This window comes from Mastomys coucha, unplaced genomic scaffold (assembly GCF_008632895.1).
Source record: "Mastomys coucha isolate ucsf_1 unplaced genomic scaffold, UCSF_Mcou_1 pScaffold23, whole genome shotgun sequence".
In the NCBI taxonomy this organism is placed as follows: Eukaryota; Metazoa; Chordata; class Mammalia; order Rodentia; family Muridae; genus Mastomys; species Mastomys coucha.
In genome coordinates, this window is record NW_022196906.1 from 37,142,763 (window position 1) to 37,167,647 (window position 24,885).

General features: G+C 48.1%; 1 protein-coding gene across 2 annotated transcripts in view; it reads right to left on the reverse strand.

Moving 5' to 3' along the window:
• The window catches only part of Pou2f3 (POU class 2 homeobox 3), an 85,023-nt gene extending 60,525 nt beyond the window's left edge, over positions 1–24,498 (reverse strand). The window contains exons 1-3 of one of the 2 annotated variants that reach the window (XM_031344615.1): positions 22,903–22,966; positions 18,619–18,645; positions 17,749–17,817 (exon numbers count right to left, since the gene is read on the reverse strand). In XM_031344615.1, the coding sequence (XP_031200475.1) occupies positions 17,749–17,817; positions 18,619–18,645; positions 22,903–22,951 (145 nt within the window). In that variant the 5' untranslated portion in view covers positions 22,952–22,966. Of the gene's footprint in view, positions 1–17,748; positions 17,818–18,618; positions 18,646–22,902; positions 22,967–24,284 lie in introns of those variants that run through there. The other variant, XM_031344616.1, reaches the window with a different exon arrangement.
• Positions 24,499–24,885: the final 387 nt, after the last annotated feature.

Consider the following 24,885-nt stretch of genomic DNA (forward strand, 5'->3'; position numbering starts at 1 on the left):
CTAGCCTATCCAGACGTAGTCTCTCCAGACAGCACACCTGCAGCTACCTGAGCAAGTACATGAGCGTGCATGTGCACACACACTCACCATTTCTAAGTCCCAGCTCCCTCTTCTGTCTCTTGCAGAAAAACAGGACAAGGACATGCAGCCAGGTACATTCCCTTTTAGAGTCTACACAGAAGTCTAATATCAAAAGAGAAAACCCCTTCCCAAAGTCACATGGCCTTAGAAAATGTAAGGACAAGAGTTTGAATTTCTATGCAATGAAATTAAATTCTTGACCCAATAGATCCACCGAGCCCTGTGTCAGATAAAACGGAAGCGGCCATTAGACTTTAATAAACAGCTTAGGCAAGTAAATAAACAGGATAGATGTTGATTGACTCTGGAAGTGATTCAAACGGAAGGCAATGCAAAAAAGTAGGCGACAGCACTGGTGTTAGGAAACGCTTTGGTAGCTCTAATAGAAAGCCAAAACAAACATGGCAAATAGATGGGAGACAGTGCATGCATTTCCACAGTTTAAAACGTTAATGACATAACTCCAACATAGGGAGACTGAACTACATACAAATGGTCTAATGTTATGACTCTCTCTCTCTCTCTCTCTCTGTTATGACTCTCTCTCTCTCTCTCTCTCACCCTCTCAGGCTGGGGAAATGGTTCAGTGAGTAAAAGTGCTTGCCTATAAGCTTGACAACTTGAGTGATCCCCTAAACCTAAGAAGCCTGATATGGTGTTGGCAAGCATCTGCTATCCCAGTGTCCCCAGAGAGATGAGAGGTGGAGACAGGAGAATTGGTGGGAAACTTGGGAGCCAGCAAGGACAGAAGTGCAGAGACAGAAACAAGAGACTCTGCCTCAACAAGACAAGATGGAAAGTGAGAAACTACTCCAGAAACTTGATGTGGGATGTGGGTTTCCCTTCCCCAACCCCCACAATCAATAAGTCAATTATTTTTAAAATTAGTTAACCAAGGGTTTGTTTTAATTAGGAAATTGTTTTTAATAAACAAATTGGGAGTCTGCTTTTGTATTCATAGTGGACAGTCAGCAAAAGCAGTGGAATTGCACAGATGCACCCCACTTTTACAGTTGCTGTGACAATGCAGATCCTGATAAAGGCTTTTGTCAACAATGCTAATCGCCAGTGTCAAACTGGAACCAAGAAGAGCGATAATCACAGCTGATACACCTGGCAATTAAAAAAACTAAGTGGCATCTTTTAAGACACTTGACCATCAGAACTGCCCTGAGAATGAAACCTGGAGATTAGTTTTGTTAAGTATGATAATGATAATTGTGATTAAAAAGGGAAATGTCTTTATGTTTTAGAGATGCACACACCCACACATAGAACTGAGAGTTCTGATGACTATAATTTACAAGAAAATGTCCCAGCAGAAAGGCAGAAATTTGGCTGCAGCTCAGAGTGAGGGATGATTATTAGTTGGGGGGGGGGGGAGGCTGATTGCATTAGCCTCTATTTTTTGTGTTGTTGAAAGAGTATACAATAAAGAAAATTTTACAAAGGTAAATACAGCTAAATCAAACAAGGCAGAAACAAGTGGCTGAAGCAAGTGTAACAGAATGCTGGGCTGGTCCCCTCCCACAGAGAGTCAGGCCCAGTTTTCTCTCTTCAGATATTTTGGCTGAAAATTTTCTTGATGTGTCCATCTGGGGTATGGGTTGTAATCATACTCTAATCAAGGAACTTTTAGAAAGTATACCTGCTTACAGACAAGACATCTCTGGTAATCAGATCAGTAGGTCTAATACCAGTATCTGTAGAACACAGACTCAAACCTCAAGTATAGAAAGTACAAAGTATGTAGATCAGGCTGGCCTCAAATTTGTGGCAACCTTCTTGCCTCTGGCCCCAAATGCTGGTATTACAGGTGTGTGTCACCAGGCCTTGCTCAAAGCTGTGTGATGAGCCACTGTCTCCATTTTGGACAATTAGGGGCTTTACGTGGTTAAAAACAAAACAAAACAAAAACAACAACAACAAAACTGTTGTTTAGGCTAAGGGTTAAGCTGAAATATACCTCATTGGTTAACCCTTTGGGCTCTGTTTCACTATGACCACTACTTTTAGTTTGTAAAAATGGGCTCAGGAAACCAGGTGCAGTGGTATATGTCTTTAATCCCAGCACTCAGGAGGCAGAGGCAGGCAGACCTCTGAGTTCAAGGTCAGTATGGACTAAAGCAAATTCCAAGGAGGAATAAGAAAGGACAGCCAGAGGAGGAATAAGGAAGGGTTAGGGAGATGACTCTGTGGGCCAAGTCATATGCCACACAACCTGACAACCTGAGTTCAATCCCCAGAACCACATAAAAGACTGGATGCGGCTCTGTGCATCATTTATAAGCCTGGTGATCTAAGTTCAATCCCCAGGTAGAAGGAGAGAACCGACTCCAGCAAGTTAACCTTTGACCTCCACAAGCGGCAAGGTGGGCATCCCACTCCCAAATAAATAGACATAATGTAAAAAACATAAAAATGGTGAGTTTTTAGAAAGTCAAAGTAAAAATAAATTTTAAAATTAAAATAATAATAATAAAATACGGATGACCCGAGTATGGTGGTAAGGGCCAGCACTCCAGAGGTGAAAACATGAGGATCAGGAATTTAAGGTCATCCTCAGTTATGTAGCAACTCTAATACCAGCTTGGGCTACATGAGACTATTTCAAACACACACACACACACACACACACACACACACACACACACATACACACACACACATTCACGCACACACCAGAGACAGACAAAGACAGAGATGAGATCATTCTTAATCTATTTTTTCTTGTCCACATGACTCAAATTTTTTAAAGTAAAAGTTGAAACAGGATCGATGAGGGGAAATATGAAAGTTGCTGCAGCATCTTCTACACAGTAAAAGGTGAAATTGGCTGTCTTTTTCTACCCTTCCCAAAGTCTGGTGTGGAAGTGAAGCAAGCTTAGCTGGACCCCATTCAAAGAGAGGAGGAAGAGGGGAGGGAGGAGGCTCTAGGAACACCAGGGGATCCATCCTGCAGTTGCTGTGGTCCTGGGAGCACTCAAGCAGACACTGCTGATTTATCAAATGATCTCAAAAATTCTCTCCATCTCTAAAGTGCCAGGACAAAGTTCATTAAAAGATAGTGAGGCCCTGTCTCCCTTCTGCCTGGTCCTCCCTGTGCCTCTTCAGATGCAGTAAGGCTTGCTTGCCTCCAGGGAAGAAAGAGAGGGGCAGGGCAGAGAGGGGTTCTAAAGCTTGTTAGGAATCTCCTGATCTGTGACCTTAACGATAAGTGGGTGACATCTATGTTAAACTGAAAGAGCCACTTTCTGGGATCTCTGCAAGCTTCTTTTAGCTTTCAGGGGTCTTTATGAATCCCTGGGCCAGAAGGTCTCCTTGGAGAGAAAGCAGGGGGTGAGGCAAACTCCTTGGAACCTTGGCTCTCGGGCCTGCCAGGATCTCAGGGGATTACCCAGGTAGATTTTCAGTTTTAGGGAAGATGACGTTGATTATCCATTTCACTTGCCAGATGGAGAAGCCGAGTCTCAGGCATCCCTGAAGCATTCCTCCAACTTTGAAGTCTCCAGATACACGTAGACATGACAGCGTGCTGATCATAGGTTGATTTACAGCCGGGGCTGCTCAGGAGACAGTCTGTTCTCCCAACAAAAGTCTGCTGGGTTAACTGATGGGTCACTGCACTGACAGATGGGTTTTAACGTGTTGGTGTGTGTTGAGAATGATCCCCAAAGGAACACCAAAGCTCTAGGTCTTCCAACACTAACGTGGTATGGCTTCCCGCACTAGCACAGTTCCATTGTCAACAGCCCAAACTTACGGAATGCCCACGTATTCATCCAAGGCTCAGCTTAGCTACCCATACCCAACTCTAGCATCACCATGGTCCTACCTGCTACCCAAGACCTCATCTCTACCAAGAAGCTCTCAAAAGAGTAAGAGGGCAGAGGCTACAGGTGAAGGCACTGGAGTTGAGTAAGATGCCAGCATTCTAGCCTATATAGACTGTAAGTGATCAAAACAGGGCCAAAGGCATATGGAATCCCAAGATTCTAGGTAGACTCCTCTTAGGCCAGGGTGGTCATAACACCCAACCGATGAGAAGAAACCAAAGGGTCAGAATTGAGGAGGTTGGAGCCCTAGGGAAGTTCCTGCCTCCAGCTCTTATCCCCTTAGCACCTGATGAGCTCCAATGCCTGGCCAGGCCTCCCCAACACCAGGAGCTGGGCCCAGAAGAAGGCCTGCTCTCCCACCCCTGAACCAAGAGCGCTGACACCCAGACTGATGGGCCTCCTGCTTTGCATGGCTTTGGCAGCAATGGGATGTGATTTTGCCTGGGGAACAATTCTCTGAGTGAGGGAGGTGGAAGCCCAAACCAAGAACTGTTCCAGCAGGATTTTTCACTTCTACCTGGTAAACAATACAAGGAACACACAGCAATGAGGCTGGGCCTCTCCCATTCTAAATGATTCTCAGCAGCTCTACTCCCCAGTATAATCCAGTAGGACTTCCTGAGACACTTTTAGGACAATTTGGCAACTTGCTGGTATTTCTTTTTTTGTTTGTTTTTGTGGTTGTTGTTGTTGTTCGAGACAGGATTTCTCTGTGTACCTGCCCGGCTTGCTGGTACTTCTGAAGCTATGAAAGTGACCCCGTTGGTCCACTTTTCAAGGTTCTGTCCTGAGAACACATGAGTGGCCTGTAAGGTTATCTTCAAGACTGCCTTACACTGGATTTACTGCAAATGTTGATCATCCTAGCCTTCAGTCTCCCTTTGATATGAACATGAAAAGCTCCTAGAGGCTAAAGAGATGGCTCAACTGGGTGGTAGTGGCACATGCCTTTAATCCAGCACTTCGGGGGCAGAGGCAGGCAGATTTCTGAGTTCGAGGCCAGCCTGGTCTACAGAGTGAGTTCCAGGACAGCCAGGGCTATACAGAGAAACCCCATCTTGAAAAAACAAAAAACAAACAAACAAACAAAAAAGAGATGGCTCAATACTTAAGGGCACTTCAAGACCACTTCTCAATCCTCTAGAAGACTGGAGTTCAATTCTCAGGTCCACATCAGGTAGCTCACAACCACCTGTGACTACAGTTCTAGGGACAATGATCTGACAGCCTTCCAACCTTCAGCCTCTGAGAGCCCCTGCACTGACATGCACACACACACACACACACACACACACACACACACACACACACACAGGGGGTAGGGGGGAGGGGGGAAAGTGAGAATTAAGAACAAATGTTTCTAGCCACATTCCTGCCACCTTTTTCAGGAAGAAGTGCCTAGAAGGAACCTAAGGACAACTTCTGAAGCTGCTTGATAAGCTGGACCCAGGAGGCCTGAGATAAACTTGTGAGAACACTGTTTTAGGAGTTAGGAGGCTCATTTCCCACTAGCTGAGTATCCCTGGTCCAGTCAGGGCATAGATGGTGATGAAATGTTGTCCACATGCCCATAGCCACACACACTGTGCCCAGGGAAGACCTCACTAATGAATTGTTGCATCCTATCTGTTTCCCTAAAAGTCAATACCATGTAACAGGGCACTGATGGTCAGAGCACACACTTCTAAAAGGAGCCTTTCATTACCATAGGGACTAGATGACCTCTCATGTTCCCTCCAGAATCTCACACCCATTTTTCTAGTCCAAGGACATGCAGAGTAGAATTCACAGACTTCCATGGACATGGCGTATTGAGCTATCTGATGTGCTTTCACAGTGCGAGTGTTCAGAAGGTCAAGCCTGAAGCCCGCTGGACAGGCATCCCATCCAGAGGATCAGATGTTCAAGGCCAGCCTTGACTACACAGAGAGTTCAAGGCCAGCCTGGACTTTGTAAGACCCTATCTCAAAAATCAAAAGACAAACCTGAAGTCTACTGGGCAGTGGCTGCTCACGGAGGTCAGGAGCCTGAGGCGATGTCATGGGCACAAAGGATCTTTTCTGCCTCAACTCCGCTGGAGGAAGCTCATCACTCCCACCCCCTCACCCCCGCCTCCCAGTGCAATTTCTCGTGTTACTCTTTGATAAACTCCACTTCACCATAGTCTTCTGATACCTTGGAAAACATAATTCCCATTCCTTCTCCATCTGAGCTATGGATGGAGCTTTCTAGAACTCCCATGCATTGTCTCTGCATCTCCTCTTGGTGAAACACTTACACAGAAATCATTAATAGAGGGAGTCCAACTGGGCAAGATGGTCAAGGGTCAAGGTAAAGGAGCACGCTGGGTTGAGAAAAGGCCCGGCTCTCAGTTCACTGATATAGGGAAGAAGGACCCCAGCAATGTAAGGTTTCTCCTCAAAATCTACACTCAGAGTGACCTGGCCCTGAAAAAAGATAACAATCTGCAGTTAAATATGCTCTATGAAATAAGAGCTCTATTCTACTTACAGTTATTATCATCATCGTCACCATTATACCATAGAGGGACCCTAGAGGCCTAATGTCTGTCCTCTGTGTTCCTGAAGTCAAACCTGAAACTGCTGGGCTGCACAATCCTGTATTCCCAGCACTTTGGAGGGAGAGGTAAGAGGATCAAGAGTTCAAGGCGAGCCTTGGATACTTAGCAAGCTCTGAGACACACTCTAAACTCCAGGCTTGCAATTTAGAGGTAAGAGCACTAAGTTCTAGAGAGTTAAGTGGCTGGCTGTCCAAATGCTACCATATTACTGCCATCTGAAACTTTATTTGGAGTGGCTGAAGTAACTCAAGTAAGTAAAATAGAGAAGCCTTCAATTTTCTAGATTTTTAAATAGTATTTAGTCTTGTTGACTCTCTCCCGTCTCTTAGCACTGGGAGAGGACCCTTTCCTCAGATCCCTCCTTTTGTCTTGCTTCCTGAGAGATGGAGACACACAAGCGAGGGCGAACACAGTCATCACAGGTGGGGTAAGTGTGTATGTGCGTGCTTGAGTGTGTGTGTGTGTGTGTGTGTGTGTACCTGTGTCAATTTAACCTTCACTGGAGCATGGTTCTAGCTCTGGAGTCCTGGACTACAGACCAGCCTGACCAGGAGACAGATGGGCTATTAGGCCACTGTATCCAGCGCATGGACACTTTGTCCTCCAGGGATGAATATTAGCAAATGACATTATTAACTGGCAGGCATTGTTCTGGGTGTTTTACAAACAAACTTTGATCCTCACAGAAGCTCTACAAGGCAGATACTATTATTAACCTCATTTTATAGATGAGAAAAATGAGCAGAAAGCCTTTAAATAATGAGCAATGAGTAGTAACCCTTTAACTAATGACCCTGAGGTCAGAGTAGGCTGGGGCAACAGCATAGCCCTTCCCAAGCCATTCACATCACTCAAGAGCCTAAAAACGAGGGCGTGTGCACCGGGGCAGACCATGGCTAGAGAGACTTCAATTTCACCATTCACCTGAGGCACAAACGCAGCCTCGAAGAGGGGCATTGCCTGCTTAGGTGGGGTAATAGGAAAGACGAGTTCAGACTTCAGCCATCCTCTCATCTCCTTGGGCAAACAAACTACAGAGACTGTTTCCCCAACAATAAAAACTCAGACAGGACCAGTCCTGAAGCCATCAGAGGAAGGAAGGTCAGAACCTAGAGCTACAATTCAGTGGTCCTGGCCCCTGAGCTCAAATATCATCAGGCTGCTAAGAGGGCGCAGGAGGGGAGAGACAGGTCCATCTTCCACAGGCAGGTCCCCAGGGTCTGAAGAGACAGGCTGCCAGGAAGTTAGCTAACATTGGGGACACCTCCCTTTGATAACTTTGAGCCCTTGAGCCAACATTTGCCAGCCAGCTTAACCCCTTTTGTCCACGCTTCCCTCCTCATGAAAACCTTAATCAGCCTCATTTGAATTTCAAATGACCTCTATCTTCTCTCCCCACCTCCCCATCCCAACAGGCTTTGAGGCAGGAATATGGAAATTCACCCGGCAGTATGGAAATCATCACCCTATGCAAATGATGATCAGGACCCCATCGTCATAGCAACCACACAGTTTCCTCTTCTCTCTGTACCCCTTCTGGGCACCCAGGTTTGACTTTTCCTGTTCTCTTCACAGCTTGAACAAGGGTGGGGAGTGGACAAGCTCCGCTTCTGGGACCTTATTGGAACTGACATTGACAGGTGGGGCATCCAGTACCTGAGGTCACCTGCCGGGTCAGACCTGCCAGGCCACCTGCTCTAGAGCAAGCCTAGGCCAGGCACACCCAGGCAAGGCCAACCACTGTTCTGGGATAAGCCAAGGATGGAGTAGGTGGTTGAGTGTGTGTATTGGGTGTGGGGAGGTTCTAGATTCTAGGGGACACAGTGAAAAGCCCCAAATGGAGAGAGGGGATATGTGGGGCTCCAGTGTTACAGTGGAAGGAGATGAAGGACCTGCATGGAACCTGTATGTAAAATATGATGCAAATGAGCACCTATTATTGTTTGACTCAACAACGGTGTTTCACTGGTGCTTTTTGGGAGATGCCCACAGCTCTGTTTCCCAGGCGCCTGTCTTGGCACAAAGACCTTCTCTCCTTGCCCTTAGCCATGACTATACCACCCTCTCCCCACTAGTGAGCTCACAGGTCCTTGGAGAACTTGGGAGGGCATGCTGAACTGCTGGTGGCTGAGCTCTGGCCACCTTAGAGGATCTTGGTCATAGCCCTGCCCTGCTCTGCCCTGTACATTTCTCACAGGGGAAACCAGATGATTCCATGGAGTTCTTCTTTACAGACACTCAGCTCTCAATCTGTCCCCATGCCCTCATTCCAGAGCCTGTTGGGGAAGAGACTGGGAGAGACCCTGGACCTCCTTATCCCTTTCTGTTCCTGCCCTCTGCAATGCCCCTTCCCACAACAAATGGCTTAGAAGAGGGACTCCTTAGCAGGTGTTGGCCTGAAACTCGGCTTCCACCTCCAGGCCTCATTTTCATTTGTTTCTTGAGGAGGATGGTTTTGGTCAAGGATGAAGGCTCAGGATGCTGCAATGGCCTAAGGGTCCTAACACTGCTCAGCACCCAATCTGCCTGTGTGCTGGAGGCAAGGTGCCATGCATTTCGTGAATATATATTGGGGCCTGTCTCCTACCCAAGCCTCATCACTCCACCCTCCACTATCTCTTTATCAAGGCCATAAGAAGACAGTGCCCAAGTTCCAGTATACCCACTGCTCCAGGAAATCAAAGACAAAACACAAAGTGTTTCTATACAGGGCACCTCCAAGTGTGGCCAAGGGTGGTCTGCAGACTTCTATTAAGGTCTCTGATCAGGTACAAACTGCAGGAGTAAGACCTTAGAGACGCCTGTAGAACGCTAAGGGTCTTCCTGTTGACTGGGGTGCAGAGCTGTTTAGATGTTGCTGAAAGTGGTCTTAGGTCAGACCTCAGTATTCAGTGCCATCACACATAGCAGGATTAGATACCGATCTGGGACAGACTGGAAAAACAAATGGTTCCTCCATCTGGGATTGTTTGGGAAACAGGAATGTACTCGGAGACAAGGAAGGGAAGTCAGGTGGTAAAGACAGCTCACACATGCCTTCCTCTGTCCCCCTCAATCTGCCCCGTTAGGCTGGAAAGAATGGAAGTCATTTCCTTAAGTACACTTCCACAAGGAAGTGACAGTGGTATAGAGAGGGCCAGCAGGTACTCATGGCTTGTCCAAGCCTTGGCTATGCTGCAGGGTGGGCTGTGAACCCACAGACAAGCCCTGCTATAGCTGGAAGTCACTGGGGCATAGGTGTGAACTACCACCATGGCTATTCTATTTGCTATAGTCTTCCAAGGGCTGGAGACTGATAGGCAGTTCCAGGCACTGTAGGCCACTCCCTGAGACTGTCAACACATACAGCCACAGTTGCAAGCTGGGTGGTGAGTTGTTACCTTCTAATTTCCCTGTCACAGAAACCAGAAATAACAGGAGATGGAAACCACTCTGAAGTTAGCCAAGGGATGTAGGTGAGGGATATAAGGCATTCCAGGCAGTGAGGTATCCAAGACAAAGTATAAGTATAGGTTTGGCTTCTCTCTCTCTCTCTCTCTCTCTCTCTCTCTCTCTCTCTCTCTCTCTCTCTCTCTCTCTTTCTCTCTGTTGGTTTTTTTTTTAAGACAAGGTTTCTCTATGTAGCCCTGGCTGTCCTGGAACTCACTTTGTAGACCAGGCTGACTTCGAACTCACAGAGATCCTCCTGCCTCTTGAGTGCTGGGATTAAGGTGGGTTTGGCTTCTTAAGGATGAAAAACAAAGGAGAATGGTACTCTCATTAACAAGGCTCTCATTTTCTGAGGATGGTTTTGAATGTTTACAAAGGCACAGATAAGAAGTCAGAATCCTACTACCAGAATCTATCCTGGTTTTATAGTAACTATGGGTGGTAGTGGCACATCCTCAGAGGTGAGGGACAGAGCTGGGACAGACTGAGGCTCAGACCTAGAGACCAGCTCTCCTTCTCCTCGATTTGTTTTTGTAGCTCCCTCCTTCCCCATTCTCTGCTGCCACCATCACAAGGAAACTGAAGTCCCAGGCACTTTCCCCATGCCTCTCCATTACAGCACGTTTCCTAATTACCTTCCAATGATGGATGGTCTTTTCTCAGTGGTGTGTCCTTTTCAAGATGCGTTCACACCCACTCTCATTTAGTCATAAATGCCTAGGGTGTATGTGTGTGTGTGTGTTCACGCACTCGCTCACACATGAGTCTAGTTAGAACAGGTGTCAAGAGGAGCCTCTTTATACACCATCAAAGAGTCTCATCTGACCTTCAAGTATCTCTGGGTTTCTCTCCTGTCCTTCCAACCTTTGAAAGACCACTTTATTAACATCTGAACTGAAAGCTATCCTCCTCTCTCACAGCCTTCTCATCCTCTCCTCGGACCTCACTTCCTGGTTGCAACTGAAGCTTAGTTCCCAGGTAACTTGAGGGTGGAGTCCAAGGAAGGAGCAGACCCTTACCCAAGAGAGGGAGATAGTCCTGGGTCATCAATACTCTTCTGCAAAAGCCTAAGGAGACCTCTGGTTTGTCTATGTTTCACTGGTCTTCCCCTGGACAGACATGCCCATCATATTTAAAGCCCTGTTGGAAGTTCTTCAGTCCCCCAGACGACTGAGTCTCCTGGGTGGTTCTACACTGCAGACAGATGTTAGTCATTCAGTCTCAGAGATAAGACAAGGATGTCTCAACTTAGAGGAATGAATGACAAAGTTACCCTCCCTCCCCTCCAGTGAGATGAATACTGGTTCCCAAAGGAGAAGGGGGAGAGCGTTCTTACCCAGGCTAGACCCTCCACTGCTTGCTCACCAGCAGGAGCAGCTGACCCTGCTCTTTCCTTCTAATCCCCACTGTGTTGGCTGGTCTTATGTCAACTTGAAACAAGCTAGAGTTACCTGAAAGGAGGGAACCTCAAAGAGGAAATGCCTCTGTAAGATCCAGCTGTAGGGCATTTTCTTAATTAGTGATTGATGGGGAAGGGCCAAGCCCATTATAGGTGGTGCCATCCCTGGGCTGGTGGTCCTGCGTTCTATAAGAAAGCAGGTTGAGCAAGCCATATGAGCAAGCCAGTAAGCATCGTCCTTCCTTGGCCTCCCCACCAGCTCCTGCCTCCAGGTTCCTGACCAGTTTGAGTTCCTGCCCTGACATCCTTCAATGATGAACAGTGATGTGGAAGTATAAGCCAAATAAAACCTTTCCTTCCCAACTTTCCCTTTGGTCAGTGTTTTATCACAGTAATAAAAACCCTGATTAAGACACCTAGCAAGCACTCTGGCCCCAGACAGTCTTAGACTGGATCAATTTTCTTTCTAGTCTTACAAGACCACCCTTCATGATTTAGGCATATGCTGTGATGACATCACTCTCTTATATCCTCTCTCTGGTTTTCCATAATGGGCAGCCCTCAGTCTTTCCACTAACATCTATGGTGGACTAGAAAAGTCCACCCTGCAGCTTGTGGTGTTCTGAGTAAGGGACCTCAGGAACCTTAGCTAACACTCTCATCGCCAGCCTCAATTTTCCCCATCTGTAAAGTAGGATAATGGCACCCATTCTCAGTGCCTATGTTCCAGAATGTGCTCACAGCTTGCTAACAGACCCCAGTTCTCAGTGTTATCCACAGCAAGGGCTCTGCCTCTGAACTATATGCCCTCCCAGCCGTGTGTAGACACATGCAAATGCACACAGAAGTGCACACTCTCCTTGGAGGAAAGTTTCATGGAGACAGAAACTCCAGAGCCCAGCACAGGCAGCAAAGTGGAAGTCCTAGACATTGTCATGGGAGGGCCAGCGAGGCCAGAGTAGGATGGGAGCCACTGAAAGAAGCAGTGCTGACTTAGGAGGAAGGGAGCTGTGAGCTGGCACTCAACTCCCTAGAAAACCCACAAGCACTTAAGAGATATTCAAACAGATGGGAGAGCGTACAGAAAGCAGACCTTACAAGTTAGCCTTCCCAGATGACAAAACCTTCCTTTGTAAAGAAGAAACTAAAGGTCTATGTTGGAATGGTGACCAAATGTCCAGATCATTCATGGCAGAGCCAGGACGAGAACCTGATGACTTCACACAGTATGAGTTCAAGTCCCTGCTTCTAAACAAGTTCCATTTTTACTCTCAGCTACAATGTTCTCCATGGAGAGAATGGAGCTAATTAATCACATCTCTGCTTACTGTACATGTTAAATGAGATGATGTCCATAAAGCTTTTACATGGGGCTGGAGGACAGGAGGGGGATGTGCTCCAGTGGGTTTTTCCTTCCTTCCTCCCTCCCTCCCTTTCTTCCTCCTGAAACATTGATTTTTGTCTTTCCTCTAGTGTTTGAGGCTACAAGTGATCAGCAAAGCCTAACTCCCCCCGCCCCCAGGTCAGCTGCTTTGGTGTTGGGCACTGCCTGGGGGCTTTTAATGCATGGATAAAGTTATATTTTTACCCAACTGCTTGGCTGAGAAGAAAAAAGGAGAGATGGCTCAGTGGTTAAGAGCACCACTGCTCTTCCAGAGGTCCTGAGTTCAATTCCCAGCATCGACATGATGGCTTGAACCATCTGTAATGGGATCGATGGATGCCTTCTTCTGGAGTGCATGAAGACTGCGACAATGTACTCATATACATAATAAAATAAATCATTTTAAAAAAGAGAGGGAGAAGAGAAAATGAGAGGCTGAAGCAAAAAGGCTTATTGAAGCACAGGCCAGCTGAGCTCTATGAGTTTCAGGCCAGCCTGGTTGCCCCCAAAACAGATGGACAGACAGACAGACGGACGGACGGACGGACAGACAGACGCATGGACAGACAGATGGTTTGGTACAGTACTTGCTACAAAAGCATACGTACCTGAATTCAACCCCTGGAACCTCTGCTATAAACACTGTGTTATGCTCTTGTAATCCCAGAACTGGAGGAGAGGTGGAGACTGAAGGATCCTAGGGGCTTGCTTGCTACAGCACTAGTCTAGCCCCACTAAGCAAAACAATGAGAGACCCTGTGTGGAAACAGGGTGACTGAGGAAAGACCCGTCCTCTGGCTCCTCGTGCCATGAATTTGCACATACACACACAGCTGGGGGTATAGTTCAGGCACAGAGTCCTTGCTTAGGATGCCTGAGACTCTAGGTTCAATCCCCAGTACTGCAAATAAACCCTGCGTGAAGGAATGTGGCAACTGGTAGGAGGTAAGAGGAATTCCCAAAAAGTCAATAGCTGCCACAGGAGGAGGTAGGCTTCCGTGCCTGCAATGGGAAAAGGGGTTTGAGGAGACATGCAGGCAGGGTTTCCAGAGTCTTTCTTGGTTGCGAGCAAAAAAGAGAATCTGAGCTCCGGAGCATTTTGTTCTGGGCTTGGGGTGGGGATCGGGAAGGTGTGAATTGCCCTGCAAGTCTGAGAAAGCTCTCTTAGGATTTCCCTGCCAACTCAGAGTGGACCAGGATGACTCCCCTTTCCCAGCTCCCAGCCCTAATGCCGTAGGGGGTTCACACAATTCTGTGATGCTTTCCAGTACACAGAGGTTTTCTGGGTCATGCTTATAGCTCCCTTTAAAACTCAGACACAAACCACCCATTAACTCGTGCCCTGCTGAGGAGGTGAATGTGTCTTTTAAAAATTCAAAGGAAACCATTAAACTAAGTTGGTAACCATTGTAACTGGTAATAAGCTTTCCTTGGTTTAAAAAAAAAAATCAGAACACTTTCCAGGAAGTTTGTTTACTTTAATTATCGACTTCTTTTCTTCTCTTGCCCTTAATTTAGGATCACCTAAACACTAATCCTATTACTGTGCAGAACCCTGAAGGGGAAGACAGGAAAACTTCAGAGGTCAAAGACAGCACTGTCTCCCAGGGGTCTACCTCTAGGACACACACACTATCTTTTCTTGATTGGTAAGCAGAGCAAAACCAACTTCTGGGGCTGACCCGCTTGCTCAGATGAAGGAGAAGGAGAGCACCCAGGTACCTGTAGCCCTGTGCAGTACTATCCAGAATCCCAGAATCACAGCAGTGATGGGCTGGAGAGAAGGCACGGCGTTTAAAAACCCTTGCTCTTACAGAAGAATGTGATTTGATTCCCAACATCCACATCATAGATTACAACCTTCTGGGTAACTCCAGCTCCAGGGCATCTGACACCTTCTTCTGAGCTCCACAGACACCAGGCACTTTGAGTGATAGTAGCTAGGTGTGGTGGTGCACACCTTTGATCCCAACCTCAGTAGACAGAGGCAGAGGGGTCTCTGTTAGTTCAAGGTCAGCCTGGTCTACACATCAAGTTACAGAACAGCCAGAGCTACTTTGTGAGACCTTGTCTCAAACAAATAAACAAAACCAAACCAACAGGACAGAGGTGCTGGCCTTCACACAGCTCAGCTCATTGTCAACCTATCCCCATTTTCTCCTGTCACTTTGTGAAAAGGATAAACAAATAAATCAGGTCCCTGTTTGTAGGGTTTTTTTCTTGACAATGTGGAGAGAGAGGAAGGGACTCAGTGTGTAGCCCAGGCTGGCCCAGAACTCCTTCTAGCCAGGACTGGGCTTGAACTCTCCAACTGTTGTCAATCCTTGTGTTGCTCACAGGAGGGCAGCATCCTGCCTGGCTTGTGTGCCAGCTTTTGGCCCAGGTCTGTTTGACTTGAAACCATGCCCTTCAAAGGTCTACCTCCCAAAGAGGTTGGCAGCATGTCAGGATGGATTCTGACAGTCCTAGTTCATCCCTGGATTCTCTCACCCTTAATCCTCTTAGTAACACAGCTTGTACAGTCTTCTATAGGAGGTTAGAATTTGCCGAGGCAACACACAACACATTGGACTTCCTAGTCTTCGCCTACCATTGAAACTCCACCTTCCTTGGCTCATTCTTGGGGGGGTTCAGGGTGGCTCATTCTGTCTCCTCACACCAATCCCCAACTGGGTCAGGATAATGTTTTTTAAAAAAAGATTTATTTATTTTTTATGTATATGAATACACTATAGCTATCTTCAGACACATCAGAAGTGAACATGAGATCTCATTATAGATGGTTGTGAGCCACCATGTGGTTGCTGGGATTTGAACTCAGGACCTTTGGAAAAGCAGACAGTGCTCTTAACCACTGAGTCATCTCTCCAGCCCCGGTCAGGATAACTTATAGCAAAGCCCTGGTTGCAGCAATGAGGATGGTCGTTTCCATGTGGCCACTGCTCAGCTGTGTCCTGGCCCATGGGGTCTGGAGAAGCAGAGTTGTCGCCAGGAAAGGGACAGTTTCTCTAGAGTCACAGCTCTATTCCAGGAAGGTCAGCAGCACAGGTACAGCCTCCGGCACCTTTCGTCTGAGCTCATCTCAGCTTCTTGAGATTGAAGGGAATGAACCACTACCCTTCTCCACCAACCTTAGTAACACATACCACTAGCAAACTGACTGAAGTCACAGGCCTGTGGTCTCAACTGAGGCTGAAACAAGGGGATTGCAAGTTGGTGGCCAACCTGGGCTACAGAACAAGTTTAAGGACAACTCAGCAAGAAACTGTGTCAAAAGAAATGAAGGAATGAATGGATGCAGTAAAAAAAAAAAAGGTTCAGTGGTAGAGTCTTTGGTTACCATGCACAAGTACCTAAGTTCAATCACCAGTATGGTTGAGTGAACAACACCCTGAAAAATGGGTGCACCTAGTCCACACTGTTCCATACAAAGGAGACCATAGACTATAGCTCTACATGCACTGCTACCCAAACAAGTAGACCCTGCTTTGATGTTAAACTGGAGAACAGAAAAACCCATAGCACGTGGTTCCTGAAGACAAGCCCCTCGACACAGTCCCCCCTGAACTGGCATGCCTCTCTTTTAGCTTTAAGAACTAGAAATTTTCAGAACCGTCAAAAAAGCTTTTAGTTTGAGAGGCCATCGCCTCTCTTCCTCATCTCACGTCTGTCTGGAATGACCCAAATGAGCCACTAGTTGGGGCCTTGTTGGGAGGGCTACTAAAATTATCTTTCTAGTTATCGCTCTTCAAATTCTTTTTAATTACACTCCATTTTCAAAGCAAGGCCCTGGCTATGGTGGAAACAAGAAGGAAGATAGAAAACAGCTCAGTTCTTTCCTGTCTCCATTCTTTTCTACCCAAGATAAAGCCCTGTGTCTTAGACACCAATCCCTTCTTCTCTGAGCTACCCATTCACAATACCAGCTATCTACACTCCATCAGAATGCCAACATTAACACACAGGTCTGTTTGCCGAGTTCCTTAAGAAACACTGTTAAGAACCTTGGATGGAGCAGGGCATGAAGACACATGTCTTTAACTCCAAAGCAGAGGCAGACGGATCTGAGTTCGAGGCCAGCCTGGTCTACAGAGTGAGTTCCAGGGCATCCAAGGCTACACAGAGAAACCCAGTCTCAAACAAACAAACAAACAAACAAACAAACACAGAACCTGGTCCTCATCTACCAAAGACAGATCCTCTCAGGAGCTGACAATACAGCTTGTTGCTTCTGTGTTAGAGTGGAGCTTCAAGACGAGACTCACAGCCTAATGAGATGGGGTGGGAGTAGAGCCAGTGGTGCCAGGGAAGCTGTGGGACCCAAGTTCCATCCCCAGATCCCACAGAAAGACAAAAGAAACTGAAAAGTTGTCCTCTGACCTCCATTCACACACACGTCACACGTGCATCCATGCACACACATACACACACAATAACAGTAAAGCAGAAAATAAAGTCTTTTTTTTTTTTTAATGAAACATATGCTTATAGCAGCTTCCCAGGAGGCTAAGGTGGGGATATCTCAAGTTTGAGGCCAGCCTGAGTTACATGGGGAGTTTAAGACCAGCCTGGGCAATTTAGGAAACCTTGCCTCAAAATTATAGACTTCAAGTATGGCTCATTGTTAGAGCATCTGCCTATCACATGGCAAAGCTTTAGGTTTAGTTCCCCCCCCCCTCTCTCTCTCACACACACACACACACACAAACACATGTCACAGGATACAGTGGAAGAACACTGGTCTAGCATGTGCAAAGCCCTAGGTGATGTCCAGCACCGCCAGAGTGACTGAGCTCCCTAACTTTTATCCTTTGTTCCTAAGGATCTGGCTCCTTCCTGACCTGGTTCACAGACGTTTGTTCTATCAAGGTCAATACTTCTTATTGCAAGGCTCCAGAGTCATGCCCTGCTATCTCTAGAGAAGTCACTCAGAACCCACGATCCAGCTTTTGGATCTGAAATACTGAGCAAGAAGAGACACCACCACGTTGCTGGACAGTTTCCCCTAACCGCTCAGGCCCAGAAGAGAACACCTTACCTGACTCCACTTGACTGAAAGTGCTGCGGGCATCTGTGGAATCTGCAACATCCCCACTCATCTTGATCTCTGCAAGGAAAACACGCCTGGCTTTAATAACAGGTCACCATTTTTCTCTCCGTGACATACGTGGCTTTAGCTAAACAGCAAAGATGAATGTGTAATTACAACAACCATCAGACTTTCAAATTCCTGATTCCCAAACACATAGCCATTAGAATATTCATAAGCTCGGAGGCACAGACCCCCTCCTTCTGGGCTAGCTTCCTAGCCTAGCCTTTCCCCCAATTTCCACAGCTACTGCAGGGCCTTTCACCTTCTGCATGATTCATAGTCATCCTCCTACTGCTAAGTCAAAAGGATACCGAGTAGAAGCATGGTGGGGGTCCCTGCCCACCTCCCACCCTTAATTTCTTTGGAATTCAGGGAATGTGTCTTCTTAAAGTTTCATAGAAATCCAGGTGTAGCCGGGCGGAGGTGGCACATGCCTTTAATCCCAGCACTCAGGAGGCAGAGGCAAGAGGATCTCTTGAGTTCAAGGCCAATCTGTTCTACAGAGTAAGTTCCAAGACAGCTAGAGATACACAGAGAAACCCTGTCTCACAAAACTTTAAAAAAAAAAAAAGCTTCCTAGAAACCCAGGTATGGTGGGACATCCCTATAAACTCAGCACTCAGGAAGCTAGATCAGGAAGACCATAACTTGAGGCCAGCCTTGAACTTAGAGAAGAAGACTTTTTCTCCAAAAAATAATAAAATAATGATAAATGCAAATCAAACAGCATTCTTCCGCTCCCCATGTTATTTAACACAACTACTCTAGGAGGCAGGCAAGCGTACTTTAACCAAAGTTTGCATTTGCTCTTCTTACCTGTCTGTTCCCAAAGCTGCTGTCTGTCTGTTTCTCAGAGGTCAATGCGGTGTCTGGGCAATCAATCCCTACCTCCTTGCCACCCTTCTCAGAGATCCCACCCTTTAGGGCTCCTTCTCTTCTCCCTAATTCCTCCAAATGGCTCAGTGAGAAATGAATGCTTGGCTGAGAAAGCAGGCCTGCGCAGGGTCCCATGTCAGCCCCCAAGTGCTGCTGCTCTGGCCTCTCCACTCTGCTCCATTGCAACAAATTAAACATTCGCCCTCAACAGCAAGCTTCGACCACCTCAGAGGCTCTAACCCTCCTCCCTAGTCAGCTGAGGGAAGGAAAGAGGCAAGTCTGAGCTCACTCTCTCCAAGCTCCTCTCCTCATTGAACCATCCAGATCCCGATGTTCAAGACAGAGAATATGTTATTCAAATTGTGTCGAACACCCCCCCCAAACCCCACTCCACCCTTTTCTCTAGGGCAGCACTTTAACTCTTTCAAACTAGATAAAGTCTTGGTAAGTTAATTTGCATATGAGGCTCCTCAGCCAATCCCAGCCAAGGAGGCAGCCTTAATTTGCATCAGGTAATCAGGCAGTTGGCAGAGTAGACATCTGAGGTCTGGAGATGATCAGGATGAGGGGAAAGGGTGGACCTCTGCCCTAGGAAAAGAGAGAAAGCGCCGCCCCTTTCTTTTTGGTAAGGCACTAATGTGTGTAGCTCTTAAATATATTTACAGCTCTGGAATGAAGTGACCGTGGTGCCAGGCAAAGCAGAAATGCAGACACCAGCAAATGCGCCAGAAGTAGGGGAAGAAATAAGGCCACCCTAGGAGTCTCTGGTTTTCGAGGACATCCAGATATATAGTAAGAGCTCTGTAGGGCCTTCTTAGACCACCATGCTGGACTCCATAGCTGTGGAAGTCTCAGGGACACCCCCACTGCTGCTCTGCTTTTGGGAGACCTTCCTTGAACCAAGCCCAAGCCCTTCCTTCTGCACTTGCTAATTATCCATACAGTTAGACCTGCAAACCATATATGCATGCATATACAGGACTAGCAGGGGCCTCTGCTATTGTTCAATTGCTACTGCTGGCACACTGGGCTCCTCTCTTTGTCCCAGCTTGGATCTGGGAAATGCCCAACATCCATCCGTATTCCACACTTGAGTGCAGAGAAAAAGCTCCAAGTCAGAACCTGCTGGGCAGACACTGGAGGGAAATCCTCTCCCTCTGCTGGTTTTGAACCGGGCTTAGCAGAGGCAGAGCTCAGGACTTCAGAGCATGAGTTTTGACAGCAGAAAAACTGGAAGGTAAAAGCCAGGGGATCCAAGGTACAAAGGACAATGTGAATTTCCTCACTCAGACTGGGGGTGATGAACACAGTCCCAGAAGCATGGACAAGGTGAAATAAAGTATGTACCTACCAAATGCCTTAGACGTAAGTCTCAGTTCCCTCTTACATCCCGGTCATGTCTTCTCCTTAGCTTTTCCTAATTCCCAAGGACAGCTGTGGCTTTCAGTCTTGCACCTCTGTAACTCACCAAGGAAGCCATTAGAATGCTCCTGATTCTGTCTACAGAGGAGAACTGCTCATGGGAACAAGAAAAGCTTGGGGGACTGTGAGGCCACATTGTCCATCAGAGTTTCCAGTTCAACTTATTTCAAACCCTGCATTTAGACAGATAACTCTGTGTGTGTGTGTGTGTGTGTGTGTGTGTGTGTGTGTGTGTGTGTGTTTCTGACAATAGCATTATGGTCTTATTTCTACTACCACCGAGACATATCCCAGGCCTCTCCTTATTTGAGGCAAGGTCTCAACAAGTTGTCCAGGCTAGCCTTAAACACACTCTAGCTCATGCAGGATTTGAACTTGTGATCTTCTTGTTTTAGCCTCCTAGGAGTATCTGGGACTACATGCCTACACCATGAGGACTGATCTAAACAGGTAGCTTTTTGAGCTGAGCTTTATTTTGTTGCCCGTCACCCCAACTTTCCTTTAACATTGTTCTTTCTATCACTTCACGTTAAGAAAGCTTCTCGCTTGTCCTTTAACTAAATTTAAAGCTTAGTTTTAATCATGTCTGAAAGTTAGTTCTAAAGACATCCAAGGCCCCTCATGGGTGACAGCCCAACTCTTCAGGCAGGGAGTGGAGTTTTGTGAGGGGTAGGGTGAGATAGCCTGGGAACCTCTTTCAGTCCCCAGCTTGCTCTCATGCTCTAAGAACCTGTTCTTGTTGGGTAGGAGGCTGATGCTGATGGGTGGGACGAACCCTTGGGTCTCAGCCTAAAAATGGGCCAACACCGAAACTCCCTGAGACGCTGGCAGTAACCCTTCACCCGTCGGACAGCACTGCCGGGGGTGAGGGAGAGAGGTGTGGGGTGGGGCCAGCTCGGCTGTGTTCTTATCTCAGTCTGTCTGAGTCGGCTCTCTGCCACACTCCCTTCCCTGAGGAGGCTCAGGTGCTCAGTATAAGCACCCAGATACTTCATGTAGACCTCAACCTTCCTCTCCTAGCACCATCATAGTGTGAAGTTGTCCTGGTCTTCCTGTGGCCTAGTCAGAAGCGCTTAGATACCTGGAAACACAGGCACCTCAGGGCCATGCTCAGTGCAGGCAGCAAGCAGGCTGAGTGCTCTCCTGAGTTCATGCTGTTCTGGGCAAACAGGAGCTTCACCCCTCTCTCCTGTTGTCCCTGTTCCTGGTCTAGAAAGGGACTAGCTAGACCAGTATCTAGGTTCTTTACTCAAATACTCACTTTTTGTGGGTCCCTCTACAGAAAGGACTTCCTGGGACCGTCCAGTGCCACTTCTGAGCCAGCCAGCTCTTCTTCTCCCTCCCTCTGACAGGCTTTTTGGGCTAAATGCATTCCTGAACTGAACACCAAGATGGCACAGGTCCGGGGTGTCTGTCCCCTCCCTGAGCTGACAGTGAGACACATAGAAAGACTCCCACAGCCAGACACTGCTACCCTCTGGCTGACTTTGTACCACTGTTCTCTCTTCTCCCTTCCTAACTGACTGGCTCCTATCTGTCCCTTTAGGCCTGACTGAGGACAGGAAGTCCCTCTCTGTCTGAGAACTCCCTCACCACTTGCTCAGATCTCCAGGCTCCACAGTGAAAGATGTTCTTTGAAAACATGGAGTATATAGGCTGTGGCAAACCTGAATCAGAGATTGTACCCAGGCCGTCAAAGCAAGAACATAGAGCTGACTCCAAGGACCACACAGCTATGGTGCCCTCTGAATGGGGACCCAGGAGCAAGTCTATGTCCAGGTTTATAGACTCCCATCACATGGAAACCAACTTGGAGGCATCCCTAAGGACATGGTGTTGGGAATTCCAGGGGAAATAGAGCAGCAGAAAATAGGATGGCTAAGGAGGAACTAAAACACACAAGGTTTCTAAAATAAAGAAGGGTGTCCCTCCCTCCATACACAGCAGGCCCACTCCGAAAGGCCCTACAAAGACCTTAAAAGCCTACAGTAGCTTATGCTTGTAATGTAAGAATTGGAGAAACTGAGACAGGAGGATTAATTTGAGTTTGAAATAAGCCTAAGCTATAAAGTAAGACTCTGTCTCAAATAACAATGAAGACCTTGACCTGAGAAAGCAAGGACAGCACAGAAAGCTCCAAGCCTGGAGAGCCTTTGGATGAGCCACTGAATGGTGAGCACACAGCACTGCCTGACATGGAGGAAGATCAATAACCCTTGGGCTGAGGGGAGCTAGTTAAAGAATGTTGCAGGAAGGCCTTCAAGACAATTGGAGAGGGAAATCAGGCAAAGTACACAAAGGCAGACAACCCCCCATCCCGACGAACCACCCCCTTTGGGTTCAGCACACTCCATCCAGAGCTCTGTAGAGCAGAGGAGCAGAACAGACCTCTGAGAAGCATCAACTAGGGGCTTGCATGGGAGGAGGAGCCTGGGCTTCACTTCCAGCTTCTCTCCTAACTCTTGCTCTCTACCAGACCTTCCCAGTTCCTGGGCTACTACCATGCTAGGATCCAGCTGTTCCACCTCCTCCCACTTTCTTAGGGAGAAGCCTCCAGTAGACAGGGAGGTGGAAAACCCCCCAGGAAGTCCCTGATTTTGGTTCTAGAGAACTCTCCACTTTCTATTGAGCTACTTTTGGACAGAGTTCCATTTGAAGCCTGGCTTTCCTGATAGGAAATGGGGGATGAAATACTTGCCCAGAGGACCTGTATCAGGTTCTTCCAGTGCCACAGTATTGCTTTGGATCTGAAGATTCTCCTCAGACATCCAACACCCAGTTGGATGGTTCCCTCAGCCTCACCTAGTCCTTCCTGGCAAATCCTCGGGCACCAGTCACTGACTGCCAACATCTCTCCACCAGGAACCCTTGCACTCAGCCCTGCTGGAAAACAGCATTAGTGAAACCAAGCCTCCTGGGCCTCCTGGACTCCAACTAACGCCTGCTTCCAGGAGTGATGGGAGACAGGAAGATCTAGCCTGTTCTGCTTTTTAGGGGTGGGTCAGAAGATCTGTTTTCTTTCCTCACCCCCTCCTTTTTCTTCTCTTCCTCCTTTCCTCCCTCCCTACTCTTCTAGAGCAATCCATACAATCTCTACAGCAATCCTCAAGTCCTGCACTGTGTGCGAGGGCTAAGGTACTAGGCTTTGGGTGGTCAAATTAGGTACAGCCTTTTTCATTCTGATTCTGTTACTTGCCCAACACCTCAGGGAGCGACTGAGAAGATCAACCCTTCCCCACCTCAACCCATCACCAAGCCAACCCTTTAGCTTAGTAGCATCCTTAGACCAGCAGCGCACAGAGGATCAGAGTGGATGACAGGGCTGAGTCTCTCTTCACACCCACCTCTAATTTGTATGCTACAGGGGAAACTGACTCCAGGCCATTCCATCTCCTGGGTTCCTTGGGAAAGGAGGTCGTGGAATATTGGACTTAGATGCGCCTGTTGCCATCCCCTCTGGCATACAGACCTATTATACGCTGAGCCCATAACACAGATGACCAATGGATAATGAGTGGACACACCTCCAACACATCCGAAACACATGTGGTCCAAGACTCATCAGGTTCTTTGGAGCTTACTCCACCAATTCTCCCAACACACACAGGGGGCAGGCAGACACTCATGACACACATACACACAAACACATGCTTGCACAAGTCCTAATCAATGAACGATCCCGTGGCATGGCATCTGTCCCAGGTGCGCCTTTGGATTTGCTCCACCCTACCCACTTCCCCTAGGCACCCCCCATGCCCACTTTGCCTGCATTTCACACAGGTGCCCGGACACCAAACACACAGCATGTGGATACACGTATGCACTCCCAAGTCCACACCCTAGCTGAGTGAGTGAACCACCCATCTCCTGCAACCTCCTGGGACTCCAGCGCTACAGCACACCCAAGTCCCACGCACTGTCTAACTCTCCAGATCTGGGGCTTCAGGAACTTCATGCCCCTCTCATTGTTCTCCATATTCCAAAGTTGCTCCTTTTAACCCCTCTCCCAACACCTACCTATCCACGCCGGCCCGGAAGGACCCGCTATCCGCATCGCCCTCTCCTGGCCGCGGAGCAGTTAACCCCCATCCCCAACCCCCTAGCGTGGTGCAATGGTGTCCTTGTCCTTGGTCCCTTCCCACGCACAGTGACACCTGTCGGAGCTCACTCCTTCTTCCCCTTACCTGTGTGCATTGGCTCCAGATTCACCATCCTGCCCCAGGCGGGGCCAAAGCCAGCGCCCCCCCAGGTCCCTCGCTGCTGCCCCAGCCTGGCCCCCGGGGAAGCCAGGGTCTCCCTCCTCCCTCCCTCTGCCGCAGCAGCTGCAACCACTACAGAAGCGGCAGCCACCTCGGTCGCGCACTCCGCTGCTCCGGCCCGGGCAACACTCCGCGGACAGGCTTAGCTCACTCCCCAGGTGAGCACGCGGCACGGGGCGGGGGCCTCAGCCACGCCCCCTGGCAGGTCCCCCGCGCTTGGCCCAGGGCCCATGCAAAACAGGGATTTGCATACGTGGAACTGGGGGCCGAGAGAGGGGTGTCAAGGTGCTGCCGGGGCGGGTCCCGACCCTGAGGAACACCTGTCTGTCGAGACCCCGCCTGGCAGTCCTTCCCCATCAAGCCCTCATCCGTTCATAATCCTGGGGCAGCTTGCCCTTTTGGGGAACCCCAGGCTTCTGCTCGGTTGGGCTCCAGAAAAGTAAGCAGTGCTGAGCAGAACCTGCGAGTGTTTGGAGAAGACAAGGGGGTGCTGCGGATGGTCTTGCCTTCCAACCGTTTACCACTC